At 32.3% G+C, this 17289-nt stretch overlaps 3 protein-coding genes across 4 annotated transcripts; all 3 read right to left on the bottom strand.

Moving 5' to 3' along the window:
• Positions 1–2472: 2472 nt before the first annotated feature.
• LOC104724746 (protein REDUCED WALL ACETYLATION 1) lies at positions 2473–6585 on the bottom strand. 2 transcript variants are annotated; one of them, XM_010443292.3, is made up of 17 exons: positions 6185–6585; positions 6037–6101; positions 5529–5620; positions 5298–5435; positions 5143–5199; positions 4995–5067; positions 4746–4904; positions 4478–4627; positions 4149–4404; positions 3925–4040; positions 3745–3831; positions 3567–3655; positions 3399–3461; positions 3253–3309; positions 3076–3172; positions 2832–2992; positions 2473–2756 (listed from the first exon to the last, which is right to left on the bottom strand). In XM_010443292.3, exons 2-16 carry the CDS (start codon positions 6067–6069, stop codon positions 2837–2839), a joined length of 1623 nt encoding a protein of 540 aa, XP_010441594.2. In that variant the 5' UTR covers positions 6070–6101; positions 6185–6585; the 3' UTR covers positions 2473–2756; positions 2832–2836. The 2 variants fall into 2 exon arrangements, with proteins under 2 accessions (XP_010441594.2, XP_087329790.1); XM_087473664.1 differs by having other exon boundaries at positions 6037–6117; positions 6220–6522.
• Positions 6586–9959: 3374 nt separating this feature from the next.
• Positions 9960–12499, bottom strand: LOC104724745 (WRKY transcription factor 8-like). The gene is made up of 3 exons (XM_010443291.2): positions 11795–12499; positions 10816–10956; positions 9960–10503 (listed from the first exon to the last, which is right to left on the bottom strand). The coding sequence occupies exons 1-3, from the start codon at positions 12262–12264 to the stop codon at positions 10128–10130; spliced, it is 987 nt and encodes a 328-aa protein (XP_010441593.1). The 5' UTR covers positions 12265–12499; the 3' UTR covers positions 9960–10127.
• A 2445-nt stretch (positions 12500–14944) lies between these two features.
• Positions 14945–17149, bottom strand: LOC104724744 (two-pore potassium channel 2-like). The gene is made up of 2 exons (XM_010443289.3): positions 16026–17149; positions 14945–15503 (listed from the first exon to the last, which is right to left on the bottom strand). The coding sequence occupies exons 1-2, from the start codon at positions 16886–16888 to the stop codon at positions 15356–15358; spliced, it is 1011 nt and encodes a 336-aa protein (XP_010441591.1). The 5' UTR covers positions 16889–17149; the 3' UTR covers positions 14945–15355.
• Positions 17150–17289: the final 140 nt, after the last annotated feature.

The raw sequence follows: 17289 nt of genomic DNA, 5'->3' as shown, positions 1-17289 counted from the left end.
CACATCGGCTAGAAAATTTTTAGACAATGGTTCAGAACCATTATAAATAAGATTAATATGCTTTTAACAATGAATGAGCAGAAAAGCTTGATTTATCAGGCGTCCCAATTTAATAGTTATATTCGGTTTGATTCGGTTTTTTATTTGATCAAACTAAACTTTAAACAGTTTCAAAAACTATATTAGAATATTTCAAATTTTTAAAAGTTTAAATATTATAAATATTGAAACTTTTAAAAGTTCTTAGCTTTTAATTTTTTTTTAAATATTATAATTTTTAAATTTTAAAAGCTTAAAATATTATAAATATTGAAACTTTTTAAAAGGTTCAAATTTTCTATTTCGAAACCTTTTAAAATTTTAAAATATTATAAATATTGATGTAATACATAAATTATCTTATTTATCTACGTTTTTGCTTTTTATTTCTTATGAGCTGTAAAATATATTTTTGTGTATGATTTTATAGATGAGTTGATATTCTTTTATTAATTTTTTATTTTTATCTTATTTTTTATTTTTATGAGAAAAGAAATGATTTTGTTCTTAGAGTTTGATGGGTTAACAAGTTGTGTGGTAGTCTAAAAAAAATGTTTTTCAGTGGAAGAATGTGAAGAAGTTGACGAGGAAGAAGAATAAAAAGAGTATAACGAAGAACCAGACGGTAAAAGTAACGATGACAATTACCACAAAATTTGACAGTGAAAATGACAAGAAAGAATATGAAGAATAAGAAAACATGGAATAAAAAACACGAAAACATAGGTTATAGCGATCAATTAAATATGAAAACAAGTTAAATTCATGATGATAAAATTGTTCCGTTTTTCTGGTGGTCAAAAAAATTGCTTAGGATATGTGAGGTCATCAGTTTGATTCGCTTCGCCTCGACGTCGAGTTAAATTCATGATTTTTTTTATCAGATTTGATTTTATAACACAATTGATTTTTATATTTTTAAAAAATGTGTATCTGAAATTTATTTGTTTCTTTAATACTAATTTAAATTTTTTATAAAAAAAATATTTTATTACCGTCATCAATTATATATAATTTTCATCAAAATATATCAAATAAACCCACGCGTAGCGTGGGTTCAAAACCTAGTACACATAATAATAAGCAAATAACATATTTTAAAGTAATTTTCATAGAATCATAGATTAGCCACATGTATAATTTTTAACCACTTCTTTAATATTTACGTAAATTTAGATTTGTTTGCTACAAAATAATAGTATAAAATTTCTTTATTCTTTACATTTTATAAAATTATATATTTAATTTACTTAATTTCATACTTCGATTTTGACCCGTAGTCAGTACTATTATTTTGGTTTGGTTGCAATATCAAATTCGTTAATTATAAATTTGGTAAAGTTTATTTTTAAAAAAACTAACAAAACATGTATTGACCCGTGATCTGGTATTACAAATTGATGTAATTATGTTTAAAGATCTTAATATACCAAATTTACAATAGTGTTCGGTGTTAATATTAACACCTTTGCAGTTATTGGTATAACATGTTATTATATATTAAATTTATATATAAAAATTACAGTTAGATAATGTATATGTATATTTTCAACATTATACACTTAATCTTGTTTATATAGTGAATATCGTGTATAAAAAATAAGTTTTAGCCAATTAAATAATTTGTTATTGTTTAATAAAATTTCTGAAACAATAAATAAAATCTGTTAAATAATTTTGAAAATATTATTTTTTATTTTGTAAGAAAATATAAACTTTTAGTTATTAGATTAATTAAGATGCAATAGCATTTTAAGTAATATGTCACATCAAAGCTGCTTAAAGTTCTAACAACATTGCTTAAATAAGTATATAGAGATTAAAAAATTATGTTGTATTTTTTGTATTTGTTTCAATATGTTTTGATTAATATTTAGACACTATAATTTTAGATGAATTGTACTTTTTTTTTAATACTGGTTAGGATTGGTGTACCATTTCTCCTTAACTCATTTGATATCATAATAAAGTATTTTGTGTATTTTAGTAGACTAAACCGTAGATAAACTAATTGTATAATCATATTTATGTAAATTTTCACATGGTCCATAACATGATCCACAAAAATTTACAAGTTAAAAGTATCAAGAATATTTAAATTATAGATATTATAAATAATAACTTCAAGCTTTAAATATGATTATAAATAATAACTTCAAGCTTTAAATATAATAATATTATGAATATTTAAATTATGAATAGTTTCTTTTAAAATTGTTTTAAATATGTTTTTTCGGATATTATAAATAATAACTTCAAGCTTCGATATATACTCAAATAGCAAAAGTTTAATTAAGTAAATCTTATATAAAAAAACTTATACGTATTACCAAATGTACTCCTGATATAATAACAGGGGGATTTTTATCCAACGAAACTCTGTACTCATTATTTTACCATTCTTAATCTCAATCACTAATCTGCCAACTGTAATGCTATTGAAAATCATTTACTATTAACTTTTAAAAGTAACGAACACTGGTTGATGACCTTTGTCGTGTAGATTTATAATTCGACCAAAATTTTATACAAAGTAACACATTTCTGAAATATTATATCGAAAACAATCACTTCGATTTCGTATGGCAATAGGGCAAAGTAGTTGAGCGATGTTGGTTTCTGCCTATGTTGAACGGACGTCCTCCCAAGCTGATTGTGCACAAGAAAATGATCCACAAATCTAAGTATCTAACACAAAGAAAAACACTTCTTTCTGCCTGTAAATGATAGAAACCAATAGAGCATTAGATTTTTGATGAGTAAATCGCAATGATAATGATTTAAGGACTCACGGTTTTTAGCGATGAATCTGAAGAAGAACGAATGAGAAGCAATAGAGAGGAAAAGCGATGGCGATCCCAGCTATGAAGTTAGATAAGAGACGTTTGTTGTCTTTTGTGGGTACAAACACCGTCTTGAGTGTGTTGGTTAGTTCAAATAGACGGTGAGATACCTGGAGTACAAGAACACATAGAGACGTTTCAGAATGTTTGGTACTAGAAAAGAAAGGGGAGAGAAGAAGTAACGGTTTCTTACGAGGACGTATATCGCAGTTGTGAGCATGAAGTTCAGCATAGGGTATCCCGGAATAATAGAGAGAAGCCATTTTGGTTGCCCATCAGGCATGTTTGATCTGCAGATTGGGGTCTTTAAATCAACAAAAGTTCTGATAGGCTTTCAGGAAAACAAGATTTCAAGTCGCAGAAAACAAACCTTAGCCATATATGAAACTGGGAAATGTAAGTTTCTAAAGTGATCTTGCCGAGCCATCTGCACCGGGAAATGTAAAGAGTATTATTACATGGAAATCAGGCAAGCAAACCAAACCAGAGGCTTTAGCTTAAATATATTTGACTCACGCGAAGAGAGTCAATGAGACACTCCGAAGCTGGTGGGTGAAATTCCGAAGGCATATGTAAACACTAGAACCCAAAACACCAAACGGTGAGTCATGTTTCAGTCTTAGGAAGTGAGATAAGGGACATATGTAAAGACGATATCACGAAAGAGAGATTGTATGCACATACGTGATGGGGATCCAAGATGTGTATGGATGATACATGTTGTAACTGGTCTTGTCCAGCTTGTATATACATTCATACCACACGTAGCCAACCTAAAATGTAAGCAAATAGGACAAAATCTATCAATTTCGATAAATGAGTGGTGCAATCAGCAAACTAAAAGATAACTGAAATGGCTTACAAGCACGGAAATAGTAACAATAGCGGTTTTTATGGATAGTCTTTTCTTCGTTTCACAGTCCTCTAACTTCTCCATCCATCTCTCTACCTAGAGAATGATCCCAAGTTTTGAAGTTTAATTACATTGACACTACAAAAAACAGAAACAAAACTGAATGTGTGCTTCTGTTTAAGAGCTTACAGTTGGGTGATAATAGGCATAAATCATTCCGATAATCCATATGTAGCGGTCAAGGCCTGATCTGAAGTGCCATTCATGCAGTCGATGAAGATCGGGCTTTGCAGGATCACTGTAACCTGCAGTTACTCACAAGCAATATCCAAATATTATAACCCCTTCAAATTTCATTATGGCTTGTGTCAGTTCATAAAGAGAATATGATCAGATCCAGAGAAGTTAACTACCTAACAAGAATGTTAATGGACCCCAAAATATTTCAAAAGCTCCAGGAATTTCCCACATCAAAAAGACAACGAGGAAGCATGAAAATATCTTCAAAGCTATCACAGATCCTATATCATTGTACTTGCTGCAGATACCCAGAGCTCCATACACCATTAAAGTGAAGAGAGTGTGCATTGGGCAGATGTAATATAGCATATAGTCATTGTTGAGAACAATACAACAAAATGCTACAAAGAAGTTTAGCCTCCACATCATCTGTAAGAAGACAAGAATTTAGATGAAAGCAAAGGACAATAACAAGAATTTATCGTCGAATGAGTGGTATCACCTGTGCAAAACGTGCAACAGAGAAATCCTTTCTGACATAGTAGTAGGAGAAGTTTCCAAAACCAGTCATCCAAACATAAGCAGCAATAAAGATACGGATTGCGTTGTATAACTCAGTCGCAGCAAAGTAGTGATACATTAAGAACAAAACCTGATAAGAGTAGGACATGAGAACACTATGTCGAAAGCAGCTACAAGAGCTGCAATATATAGTAAACCTATGGAAAAGAACACAATGATCATATTTTCAATAACTAAGAGAAACTTACCTGCATCCATCCTTTCCACTCTTCAGTTTGGTGGCGATTAAGGTAAAGAATGGATTTCCCAGTTATAGGTGACTTGTCATTGTGCTTTCTGAGCGATGTCATGGCTGATACTATGATGAGAAGAACGTAGAGAAAAAGGAAAAGGTCGCGGTTGTAATTCTGTCAAAGAAAACCCCAAGTCCCATGAGCAAAACAAATATGATACTTACATGGATTTGAACACACAAAGCTAGTGAAATACAAGGGTACCTTGGTAGAATCTCCAAGCAATTCCGTGCGGTCACAGATATAGAAATATACTAAAATTGCTCCAAACTCCGACCTAAGTATGATTATGAATGTTAACAAAAGATAACGAACAATGAGATGATCACTTGTTGAGGTAGCTTTCACTTACATTGCTCTCAGCGTTGCACGGTGTTCCAGCAAAAACGAATCTTCCATACTCAAAAACCTGTGATTCGACAAAATCAAAACACACCTTAGCATGAGAACTCTTGAAGAAGTGTAATAAACAAACTAGAATACTTGAGAGCTGGTAGTAACAACGACCTAAGTATGTTTGCTCTGATGGTTGAATTATGAAACCGTAAAGATGTCGATCGGGAAAGACCTCCCTCCAACAAGTCAGCTTTGTCATCGTCCTTCTCTGCTACGTCTCCCAATTCAACCAGATTATTATCTGAGTGACTGCATTACAAGAATGCAACTCTCCTTTCAAGCCTCATTAGGGAAGAAAGAACTCTGCTACATTATTGAGAGTATGATGTTGCAAGAACTTACGGTTTTAAGGGAACCCAAGATTTCCTGTACTCAAGTAGCTCTGAGTATATCCAACCAACAAAAATTGGGATAACTCCAAGCAGGAAAGATACCTACAAAAGGTTTCACTAACAAAGTTAAATCTTGTAGATTGTGGTCAGTCTCCAGCCAACTCTAAACAATTCAAAGCTAATCACAAAGAATGACTCAAATTTTCATGGATTTGCTAGACTTGATCATTTAGTATTCATGATCCATCATTAACAGGACTTGCTACTATCGAGAGAACAAGGAACCTGTTTCTAAGGTTTTACTCCCACTATAAAATGGCTGATTCCACGAGATCACAGTCACAAATCCTTCAATTCAAAATACCCCAACTCTATAAATTCTAGAAAACAATAATGACCCTAAATCAAATAGCACTGAAATTTTTTCAATCTTGCCCTATAAATATAAATCAACTCCTCATCACTGAATCGAAATTAGTAGCAAATAATTCAGTAGGAGTGTTCTCGAGAAATAGTACCTGGCCCGGCGTAATTGGTCCCGGATCCACCATTTTTAGCAATCTCTCTGTTTAGAGCTTCCGAACTGTAAACACACACACCTATGGTTAACGGATACAAAACAAAGTAACGAAAATATCAGAGACAATCTCAAAGATTTGAAATTACCAGAGATTGAAAACAAAAAAAAAAAGAAACTCAACGAAGAGAGAAGACGAAGATGGTGGTCATCTGATATCGAGAGAGGTAGTGATCTCTAGCAGACGATCATAATAAATAGCAGACAGAGAGATACAGAGAAAGTGTTTGCTTGAAGAAGAGATTAATAAAAAAAGGGTTCGGAGAGCCGTCGTTTTCGATCGCCGGCGACTGATTTTTTTACCGAGCAAGATTGGTCTCTCTCTGGCTTGAGAGACGACAGTGACTCCTCCACAATATTTTTCCGTGTCCACTCAATTAGTAAAGTTTTTAATTTTTTTTTTTTTTAAATTATAACAGCAAAAAACAAATTTAAAATATTTACAGATCATAGATATGGATCCATTTGTTTTTTTACTCCATTTTTGTTTTGGAATATTAAGAGAACAAATAATTTTTTTTATTACTAAAATATTTCATATATTTTTAAAATATCTAGCGTATCCTTATTTCAAAACATCCGGCGTGCTCTTCATTCATCCCTTTATAAAATAAAAAAATAAAATATGTATACATTATTATAAAATTAGAAACCTAAATTGTTCTTTTATAAACCTAAACCGATATATAATTTCGTTCTAATTGTTAAATCTAAACCCTAATCATCTCATTTGTAAACCCAAACCGATATATAATGTCGTTCTAATTGTAAAATCTAAACCCTAACCATCTCATTTGTAAACCCAAACCGACATATAATGTCGTTCTAATTGTAAAATCTAAACCCTAACCATCTCATTTGTAAACTCAAACCGATATATAATGTCGTTCTAATTGTAAAATCTAAAACCTAACAATCTCATTTATAAACCCGAACCGACATATAATTTTGTTCTAATTGTAAAATCTAAAACCCTAACCACCTCATTTGTAAACCCAAGCCGACATATAATTTCTTTTTAATTATAAAATCTAAACTCTAATTCTCAATTATAAACCCAAACCGATATATAATCTCGTCTAATTGTAAAATCTAAACCAAGCCAATATTTAACTTTCTTTAAATAAAAGTATACAAAATTTGTTTTCTTATTTTGTTTTACATTTTAATTTAATTTTAATTTATTTTTTAAATAAAATGTTAGATAAAACATTCTGATTGGTTGAGAGGGGAGTGGGTGAATATAAATGTTCACCCCTAGGGGTGAACCTAAGTATTTTTCTTTGTTTTATGTTACAGGAAAAAACGTAATTACAAAAAGAATTTACAAAAATGTCATTTCCACGACAGACGCCACGTCAAAAATCGCTGACGTGTATTAAATAACTCAATCGTATCGCGTTACAGAGGTAATGACGGCTGAGTTACAGTTTGTTGCGGCTGGTTTATGGAAAAAAACATTTGAGTAAGAGCGGAAGGCTGACTTAGAGCATAACTCAGCCAAGCGTTACGGCTGACTTAAAGAAATCTGGTCACCCGATGGTTGAGTTGTCAAAATTTTGGCTGAAATAACATTTTCCGGCTGGCTGAGTTATGAACAACGGCTGACTTATGAGATGTCGTTACGGCTGAGTTATGGTTAAGCACTATAACTCAGCCATCATAAGCTTATTTATCGGAAAACTCGGCCATTTTACGGCTGACTTAGTAGTGAAAGATTAATTATTAGAATATTATTCAGTTATGACTGACTTATTAAACGATACGGCTGAGTTATGACATTAAGCGGCTGAATTTGGCAGCCATTTTTTGCTTTTTAATTATTGTAATAGTATTTTTTTGCTTTTTAATTATTGTAATAGTATTCATGTTGTGGCTGAGTTATAGTCTTGTTTGATGGCTGATTTAATTAGGTTGATTTACATGTTTGTTTGGTGACTGACTTGCCACTTCAGTTGCATCATCCATGTCATCATCTTCTTCGGAAATAAGAAACGTCGTTCCTTCGATTCTTGTTCTTCAGCTGGTTCAAAAGTGAAAGATCTACATGTTTTCTACCTTCTTTTTCACTTTGTTCTTCCTCTTGTTTTTCTCCTTGTTTTTCGCTTCTTAATTACACTCATTCTTATTAATTTTTCTCATTCTTCTTCATTTTCTTTCTTGGATCCGGTTCCAGTGATTGTTGTTTCCAGTAATTGGGTAAAAAAACACAAATATGTATTTAACACTGATGATAGAGGGTGTCGAGTTGTGCACATAGATGCAAAAACAACGAACGCCAAGTTTACTTTAAGTTTATTTCTTGTTATAAGTGAGCCACCAAACATTATAACTCAGCTGTCATATGAATCTAAGAGACCTTTCGTTTTTCCTTAAGTATTATAACTCAGCCGTGAAGTAATATAAATCAGACGTTCACTTTCAGTTTATTTCTTGTAATAAGTCAGCCATCAAACATTATAACTCAACCGTCATATGAATCTACGAAACCTTTCGTTTTCCTTTAAGAATTATAACTCAGCCGTGAAGTAATATAAATCAGACGTTCAATGTCAATAATAACATGGAATTGTTTACTAATGTTTATTTTTTTTAATCAAAATCAAAAAAATAAACCAAGAAATAAATTGTAATTACATCCGAAACACTAAACATATGAGCAATTTTTAAAAAAAATTTAGATATCAGAAATAAACCAACTTTTGGAGTATGTCTCAGTAATTCTGTTTTTTTTGTTTGTATGTAACCTAAGCTCGCTTTTTAGCGAGCAATCGAACTAAAAATCTAGTTATAAAAATATTTAGTCTATTTACGATCGTAGCTAGACAACATAACCATCCGGTAACACAAGCAAGTTAAAGATCATTCACAAAATATTTTGACTATGTCATATTGCAATGCAAATCCTACATATTTATATCATGTGTTCACAACTATATAACAAATGGATTTTGAAGTTTCTCTGCACCCAAAAAAAAATTGATTTAAATTTCTTCAAGTGACAACTATAATTAACAACTTTGAATCCATTATGGGTGTAGAGGAGGAACTTCAGAAAAAAAAAAAAAAAAAAAAAAAAAAAAAAAAAAAAAAAAAAAACAATAAACTGTAGATAAAAAGTCCAGTTTGATTTGGTGGATTTGAAATTTTGTGGGAATAATTTGTTAAAATGTTCAACTTGAAAGAGAAGGAAAAGAAAAGACAAAAAACACATCCAATAAATTTCTCGTATTATCTCTTCTTTTGATTAAACTATTGTGGTTAGTGCCTTAGTGGATCAAACATGCTCTGAACTCAAGATGGACTTGTCAAGCAACTAATCCGGTCACATTCCTTACATGATACTCCAGGAAGGATAATGTGTCCTTTATAAAGTATAATATTAAATCTATCTAATACGTACGACCAAACTCGTTAGCTAGGTTGCTTCCTTAATTCTCACGCATAATTAATTTGCGGTCGGACGCATGAGACGTACCAAGATAAAAATGAATTTCCTACTATAAAACCCCAGTTATTTGTTGAGATGAGTGAGTGATCATGTGGTACATCAACATATGTTCAAAGGTACAATTTGCATTTTAACTATATTTGATCGTATGTATTGGTTGGATCGTACATTTTTTTTGGTGGGGTTGTGATCAAATATAGTTACGTTCGATCTAACTTTAATTTCTAGTCTAAATTTAGTTTCCAATACCCAAAAAAAAAAGTTTTATTTGCTTTAGTATTCGACTATATTTTAGATATGATATGTTAATTATGTCCTTTTCCTCGTTAGTTAACAACATATAAAGCTAAAAAAAAAAAAGAGAGACCCATGAAAGGATCGTCTATGCTTCTATATACATGTAAGAAAATTACTTCAAGAAATGAAATTATTTTTATAAGTCGAAAGGGCTCCATATTTATCCTATAGCTAGTTACAAAAACATGTATATGCATATACATGCAAAAATAAATAACACTATCACTTATTATTATTATGCATCCGAATTGTTTCTATATTTTACATAATCATTATTTATATCGTCAATGCTCTTGCTTGAAGAAAACCGAAGGAAACATCTCCTTCAAGAGCTCGAACTCACTCTCCTGCTGATGAAATCCCTGTTGCTGTTGTTGATGATAATTAGGGTTCACGTTCACACTAGCGTATGGCACACGGAAGAGATCATCATTTGAGAAGCTTCTTGGAGTATTCATGATGAGGTCGGACAATATTGGAGACGACGATGGGTTGTAATTTGATGCGGTGGTTCCAGAGAACAGTGCCGTCCGGCGATTGGTCGGGATCGGGTGGTTGTGCTGACTCTCGTAAGTTGTGATCACGACCGTTGGATCTTGGTAGGATCTCTCCACTCTCTTCTTCACGTTACACTTCTGCGTCGTGCATCTATAGTAACTCCTGTATGCGTAATTGAGAGTATAGTATATTGTTTTAGCATGTGGCTTGTAATTATAATGTTAGTTACATTATTTAAATTTTCTTCGTTGGTAATTAAAATATAGACTGAAAAACAAAATTGATAAGACTTTTCAAACAATGTCATAAATATTTATTTATCCATGTGTTTTGAATGATAAAAAAAAAAACTGAAAGTTTTAGAAAGATAATTATATTGAAATAAATCGTTTTATAATAATAAATAATAATTATATAAGGACCGATAAAATTACCTATAATAAATAATAATTATATAAGGACCGATAAAATTACCTCGGATAAGGACTGTTTTTGACTGCTTTTTGGCCGTACTTTCTCCAACGATAGCCGTCTTCGAGATGATCAACTTCAGTCTTTGTCATGAACGAGACTCGTGGCTCTTTTTTCTTCTCCTCTTTCTTCTTTGTTTTAACTCTGAACCATATCATATGTTCAATTAAATTAACGTTTAATTAGGCTGGACCATCTCTAGTTTATGGTAACGTACCGTACATTTGACTTTGGTTCATTGAACTATATTTAATAATGTTAAGCATCAAATGATTGTTAGGAGTTAGGACTAGCACACAAATTACAATACTATTAAAAAATAAAAAAATGGGACACGTCGTTTTGTTTAACTGGTTTCTTTAGGGATAAGATTTATACAACAATAATTATAGGTACGAACAATGAATAAACTATCTTTCAAAACGTACCAGAATAGAATCCCAATTAATCAGTAATATTAGATTACGTATTACAGAAAAAATATGGACGAGATAATTTGAGTTGTCATTCTTTCAATTATGAAACTTGGATCCTACCTAAACATGCATATCAATGTAAAATTAAATATTAACAAGTGAATTTCTATACTACATAGTTTCATCAAAACTAAATCCCAGTGTTCTTAAAGATGTCTTTTTATGGTATGCAAAATCTATATTATATGTTCGGTATAAAAGAAAAACCTGAACTGAATATCAAAGTGAAATACTTTAGTTCAAGAGAATCATATTCAAAAAAACGATTCTTGTTTCGGGCCTGAAAGTGAAAAAAAAAAAAAAAAAAAAAAAAAAAAAAAAACAAGAAATGTGTTTTATTTATTTTTCACGTTATTTAAGATTTGTTTTGGGTAAATAAAAACAAAAGAAAGTAGTTAGGAAAAAGAACTTATATAAAACTTACACTTTCTGAGAAGTTTGATAATGAATTCTAAATATGTCTATCTTGCTATATAATTAGGAAAAAGAACTTATATAAAACTTACACTTTCTGAGAACGTTGATCATCTTCTCCTCCATCGCCAGCTTCTCTTTTCTTCAGGATCTTGCCGGAATCTTCGCGGGGATGATGATCGGCCTCACTTGAAGAAGGAGAAGCTGAAACTCTTACTTCACTCTTAATGGTTGCACAACCACCACCGACAACTTCATGACTCTTATGGCTACTATTATAATTAAAAGCATTATACAAACCGTTTTCTTGATCGATCGAAGGATTAAAAAAGTCGGAAGAAGATGGAGAAAGCTCGAAGCCCAAATCGAACGCTCCTTGAGGACTCAAGTTCTTCGAGGGTAGATCGAAACCAAGTTGTGGTGATGAGATCATGTTTGCATTATAAGTAGATGGACCGGAAACGTAAGGGAGGTTCATCATCATATTTTGGTTGTTGATATTGTAATGGTTATACGATGGAGTGTAGTTATAGTTGTTAAGATCTTTGATTTCATTAGACATGACGAAGAACAAAGAGAGGAATCTTAAACCAAAAAGGAAAGACAAAAAAAGAAAAGAAAATGACAAAGAGAGGAGCGTGAAGAAGAAGAAGAACTTTTTACGTTAATGAATTTTTTAGTCGGTCTAAATTTGGTGTTAAGACTTTTGGGTCGTCTCGTATTTATGCCTTTTGAAAATATATATTATTTATTATGTCTTGCTGAATAAATATATAGTAAATGGCGTTTTAGCATATATTTTTTCCTCTTTTGTCTTAGATATATATATGTACAAATCTAAGGTTGAATGAAAAGAGTATTGAAGTGTGAATGATTCAAAAAGAGGTTTGAATGACTTTTTATATATTAAAAATAATGATAACTTTTATAAAGTTAAGTTGACGAAAAGCATTTTACCTCTTCCCAAATCGAGAGTTACAAAAGTGGCCTCGAGTGAGGAAACATATACTTCTTCCTTGTCATTTTGTTTCTTAAACAGTGTGAACATGAACACAAAAGAAAAAGCCATTTTACCATAAATAAACATCTTTCAAGCCTCTCTATTCATTGTCTGACCAAACAAAAAGAAAGAAAATAATCTCTATCTTTTTACATATTTGGGTTGTCTTTAGCAATGCTACTTTATTTTTGGGGCCTTAAAGTAAGACATGAAAAGTTGATATTAATTTACATCTTTTTTCAGATGTGGGAAACAAAGCTTGTTGTTGTGTAGGAAGGCTCATGCATGAGGTGATGACTAGTGGTTAACCGGCAACCGGAAGTAGACAGTCTCCGGTCATCTTGGTGTGAAGGAGGAAGAGCCAAGTCAAAGAGGATTGTGGGGTTATATGGATGACACGTGTTATTTATTGGCACCGGCGTTTGACCGTAACCGACACATGACCTGGCACGTGGTGGACTATTGGATTGTGTAATTCCCCTAAACCCTAATAAATATCAGACGTTTTAGTTTTATTAAATTTTAATATTTCAAGTCAAAGGTTGCAATTGCGACAACATACATATTACATACGTATCCGTATATAATTTCGACGTAGTTAGAACCAATTTACATGAAAATATACATACAAAGTTATAACAAAATATTCGAAAAACAAAATTATCAGTCGGTGGCTCGGTGCTTACAAATCGTTTTAATATAAAGTGGTACATATATGGGACTGGAGCGGGACTAAATTTGGTTTTGTAAATAAAAATTAATTAGTGACGTTAAAAGTAAAAATTAAATTAAGAAATTGTATGAACCATTTGATCGTAAATTTCAATTATATGTATAGGTTTTGGATTTATTTGTGTTATTCACGTTAAGGAAAATGAAATAATCGAATATGATTTACTGACGATTTACAAACGTCATCACGGTTCACGCTGCAGAATCTCTTTTTCAGTTTTCACATTAGAACTTTCCTCATCAAGCATAACAAAAACATTTAAATAACATCTCTAAATAATTTAAATATGAAATATGGCCAAATGTACCTATTATAGATATCTTTATTGATGCTTTTAAATATTTAATACGTTTGTCAACAAGACAAAATAATTTTATTTCGGGGAAAAAAGTGGAAACTGATGGGGAAAATGAAGGAAATAAGAAAAGAGAGACATATGATTCCTAACGAAAAATGACAATGAGAAGTGACATACTTTACATATGGTACGGTCAAAATACATTTATTTTCCTTTTATAGATTTGTACAAATTTTTAATAGAGTATACCTTAAAATATAAACAGCTCATGTGTCTGAATATTGTTTGTTCAAATTACGAATTACAGCTTCATGCCTGTAGATTTGATTAATTATACACACACACACACACAAAAAATGAAGCATCATGCATACTTGATCATATCATTCAAAAAAGGAAATATATGGTGATGAAAAACGTTTACGAGACAAAACTACAATTGCCTGGTAGATTGTCGAGTCGAGATGGCCCAAAGAAAGCAACCGATCATCAGAGGACCAAAACTTCAATAATTACTTTTTGCTTGTAGGGTTTTGAATATATATGCAGTGCACCGAGCAAAATTAATCAATTCACGTACTAAACCATTTTTATTTTTCGGTTATAGAATTTATTTTTAAAACAATATGGTTCACAGTGTATTCTTTTTTTACCACTGATGATATCATTGCGAGATAAAAATGAAGTATTGTAAAAAGCAGTCAACCTCTCTTTCTGTATATTTTCAGTTCCGTAAACTAAATCACCAAACTAAGCGGTCAACCTCTCTTTCTCTGCAAGAGCTTAGATAGTTAAATATATATATATATAGACATAAAAATATATGTTTGCAGTTGAAATTTAGTAATTTACGACCAATTTCACGGAGTATGTACGGAAACACCTAACTTCTTGAAGATTTTTTTGTTGTAGAGTACGATTTTCATTCACCATCTTTGTTTGAATAGTTGTCATGATTGAGAAAGCATAATATATAATATTTGTAACTATTAAAGTCTAGTAAATGCTAACATAAATGATTATGATTCTATAAGATATGAGAAATTGAGGAGGAGATTGTTGACCTACGCCATTGTTGAATGGAACAGGCTTCTTGATAGGCATGTGACACCATAGTAAAAGCAAGAAAATCTCTTCTAAATTATGATCATATAGCCATCAACATTTATATTATGTTTTAATCTTTAAAACTGATGAAAGTGAAAGATAGATGAGTAAATAAATTCATTGGAAACAAAACCATAAGTAAAATGAGTAACAAATATCAAATCTTTGTGTTTTGTTAACAACATTTACCCTTTCGGAATTTGTGAACAAAAGTTTTTGCTCAAACCGAAAATACATACACTGATACACATGAAAGAAACATGAAAGAAACATGTATCTTTTGATCAGAAAATACAGACACATGTAAGAAACATGTATATTTTGATCTTAGCCATCAAAGCGAAGTCAACCAAAGGAAACACGAAAAGCAACCTTCTTCATTCTCATCATCATGATCTTAGGAGAGAAGGTGACAATTTCTGCCATAAGAAAAGGGCAAGCAAGAAACAAAATTCAAACTGCGAAAACCGCGGATTTTTCCATTGACATCTTCAATCATGTTGTAATGCGTGTTACTAAACAGAAGTATCCAAGAGATCAACAAGAGTGATCCTTCCTTTATTGGTTCGGTCAAACTTGTCAAACTGGTTACAGATCAGTAACATGTCCTCCTGTGTTATTTTCTCCATCTGCTTTAGTTTGTATATCACATACTCTGCTTTACTGCAAGAAGAAGACAAAATGATATTAGTCAAAGACATGAAAGAAATCAAATGATTTTATAGTAGAAGATAAAATAATAGTGATATAAGTATAAAACCAAGAGGATCAATGGACTAAAGATCACAAGCGTTATTTAGATAACTAGGGTGTGCGAGTCTACTAAAAACTTAAGCTATTAGAGTTTAAATCTAACTAGAGAATACTTCGATACCGACGAATCAACTAGTTCAAAAACTTAGAAAGGATAAAATGGTGGAAACTTTTTGTAAACCATAATCTTTGAATATGAGTCATCCAGTTCAAGAAAACACGAATAACCCCGAGAATCCGACAGATTCAAGAGAATCTTCGAAACTAATGAATTCAAGAACCTGAACAAGAATGAACCAATCTTGAGGACTAACATCAAAGAACAAAACTTTTGGTGCATGAATCAAACCTCGCGGAACAACGGGACAAAACAAATAAAAAAATGATGGAAAAGCAGGGAAATTGATAAGAAGAAAGGAGCAAAATGAGTACCTAATGCAGCCATTTTGGTCGATATCTGCAGCAAGGTAGTCAGAGATAGACATGCTTTGGCCAAGCACTTTCTTGGCCCGCTCTCTTTTCCTCTTCTCAACTCTTGCTTCAGCCAAATAAAAAAACGCTCGAGCAACAGCTAAAGTAGACACAAGCAACCAAATCCCAGCGAGAAACCTACCGAGCAATGTACTAAAAGCTCGATCACCATACCCAACTGTAGTAGCCAACATAACCGAGAAACAAAACGAATCGAACCACCCGGTTTTCTCAACAAAACGCATAATCAAAACTCCACACATCGTTATAGCACCAAAGTACAAAGCATCAATAACACGATCAGGCGGATTTACATTGTAGTTATCTCGGTTCAGCCAGTAGATAAGCACACCTAAAGAGAGATACGCAACAAGCAAAGCAACAGCTTGTCTTACAACAACTGATTTCGAATCAGATTGCTCTGTTCTCTGATCTTTTGGTTGAAATATACCGTTGACTTCAGCCTGATCATTTGAATGAGATATTTCGTTGATTGCAGCCATAGCAGGAGCTGTATTAGATCGGTGGAGATGGTGGGTCGATTCTGGTTTCCGGGCCGGTACATTAAGCTCCGGAGGTGGGAGAAGGAGGTCTATGGAATTAGAAGATGAGGTTGAGGAAGAGGATGAAGGAGAAGAGTTTTGAGAGAACGGACCAAAGATTAACCGGTTTTTGAATTCCGATGGAGTCAATGGCATTGGAATCGTGACGTCGTTGTGTTCCTCCGGTAAAGGAAACAGAGACGGTGCTTGGTTGAGTCTAGGGCTAATCAAGTATTGTCGTAATGGGTCATTGTTGTTATCGTCGTTACCGTCGTTTGCCATCTGGGGTTTCGCCGGGAAACCGGAAAGTTGAGAAATTTTCAGAAACCGGGGTGGTTTTCCGATGATAAAGGAACAAGCTTTTATCTGTCTGAACACCAAAGGTTGAACCTTTTGTCGGGATTATGATTTGGCTTTTGCTTATTCAGTGTTATTCTTGAGAATTGTTCATAAAAGTATACTACTGTGATCTTTGTATGTAAGGTGAGGTTTTAAATAAGACAGTTTTCTGATAAAACTGATTGACACGATATTAGGATAGTTGTGTCTGTCATATTTTATTGAGATGATTAATACTCCTACATGATATTGGCCCCCTATGGTTTATAGTTGACTTCTATCTATTTGATTAACCCTATGTGTTTGCCAAAAAAAAAAAGATTAACCCAAATGTTGCTGGCAAG

This window comes from Camelina sativa, chromosome 11 (genome assembly GCF_030686135.1).
Source record: "Camelina sativa cultivar CO46 ecotype springtype chromosome 11, ASM3068613v1".
NCBI classification, from domain to species: Eukaryota; Viridiplantae; Streptophyta; class Magnoliopsida; order Brassicales; family Brassicaceae; genus Camelina; species Camelina sativa.
Note: the sequence above shows the minus strand (reverse complement) of the source record. Positions and strands in the feature narration are given on the sequence as shown.

Coding starts and splice junctions, on each gene's coding strand:
- LOC104724746 (XM_010443292.3), bottom strand. CDS start 6,069: ATGGTGGATCCGGGACCAATTACGCCGGGCCAG. Junction 5,200..5,297: donor ATCAGAGCAAACATACTTAG/GTCGTTGTTACT, acceptor GTCGAATCACAG/GTTTTTGAGTATGGAAGATT. Junction 3,310..3,398: donor GTCTCATTGACTCTCTTCGC/GTGAGTCAAATA, acceptor TTCCCGGTGCAG/ATGGCTCGGCAAGATCACTT.
- LOC104724745 (XM_010443291.2), bottom strand. CDS start 12,264: ATGTCTAATGAAATCAAAGATCTTAACAACTATAACTACACTCCATCG. Junction 10,957..11,794: donor GATCAACGTTCTCAGAAAGT/GTAAGTTTTATA, acceptor GATATGGTTCAG/AGTTAAAACAAAGAAGAAAG. Junction 10,504..10,815: donor AAAAACAGTCCTTATCCGAG/GTAATTTTATCG, acceptor TTACGCATACAG/GAGTTACTATAGATGCACGA.
- LOC104724744 (XM_010443289.3), bottom strand. CDS start 16,888: ATGGCAAACGACGGTAACGACGATAACAACAATGACCCATTACGACAA. Junction 15,504..16,025: donor GACCAAAATGGCTGCATTAG/GTACTCATTTTG, acceptor TTCTTCTTGCAG/TAAAGCAGAGTATGTGATAT.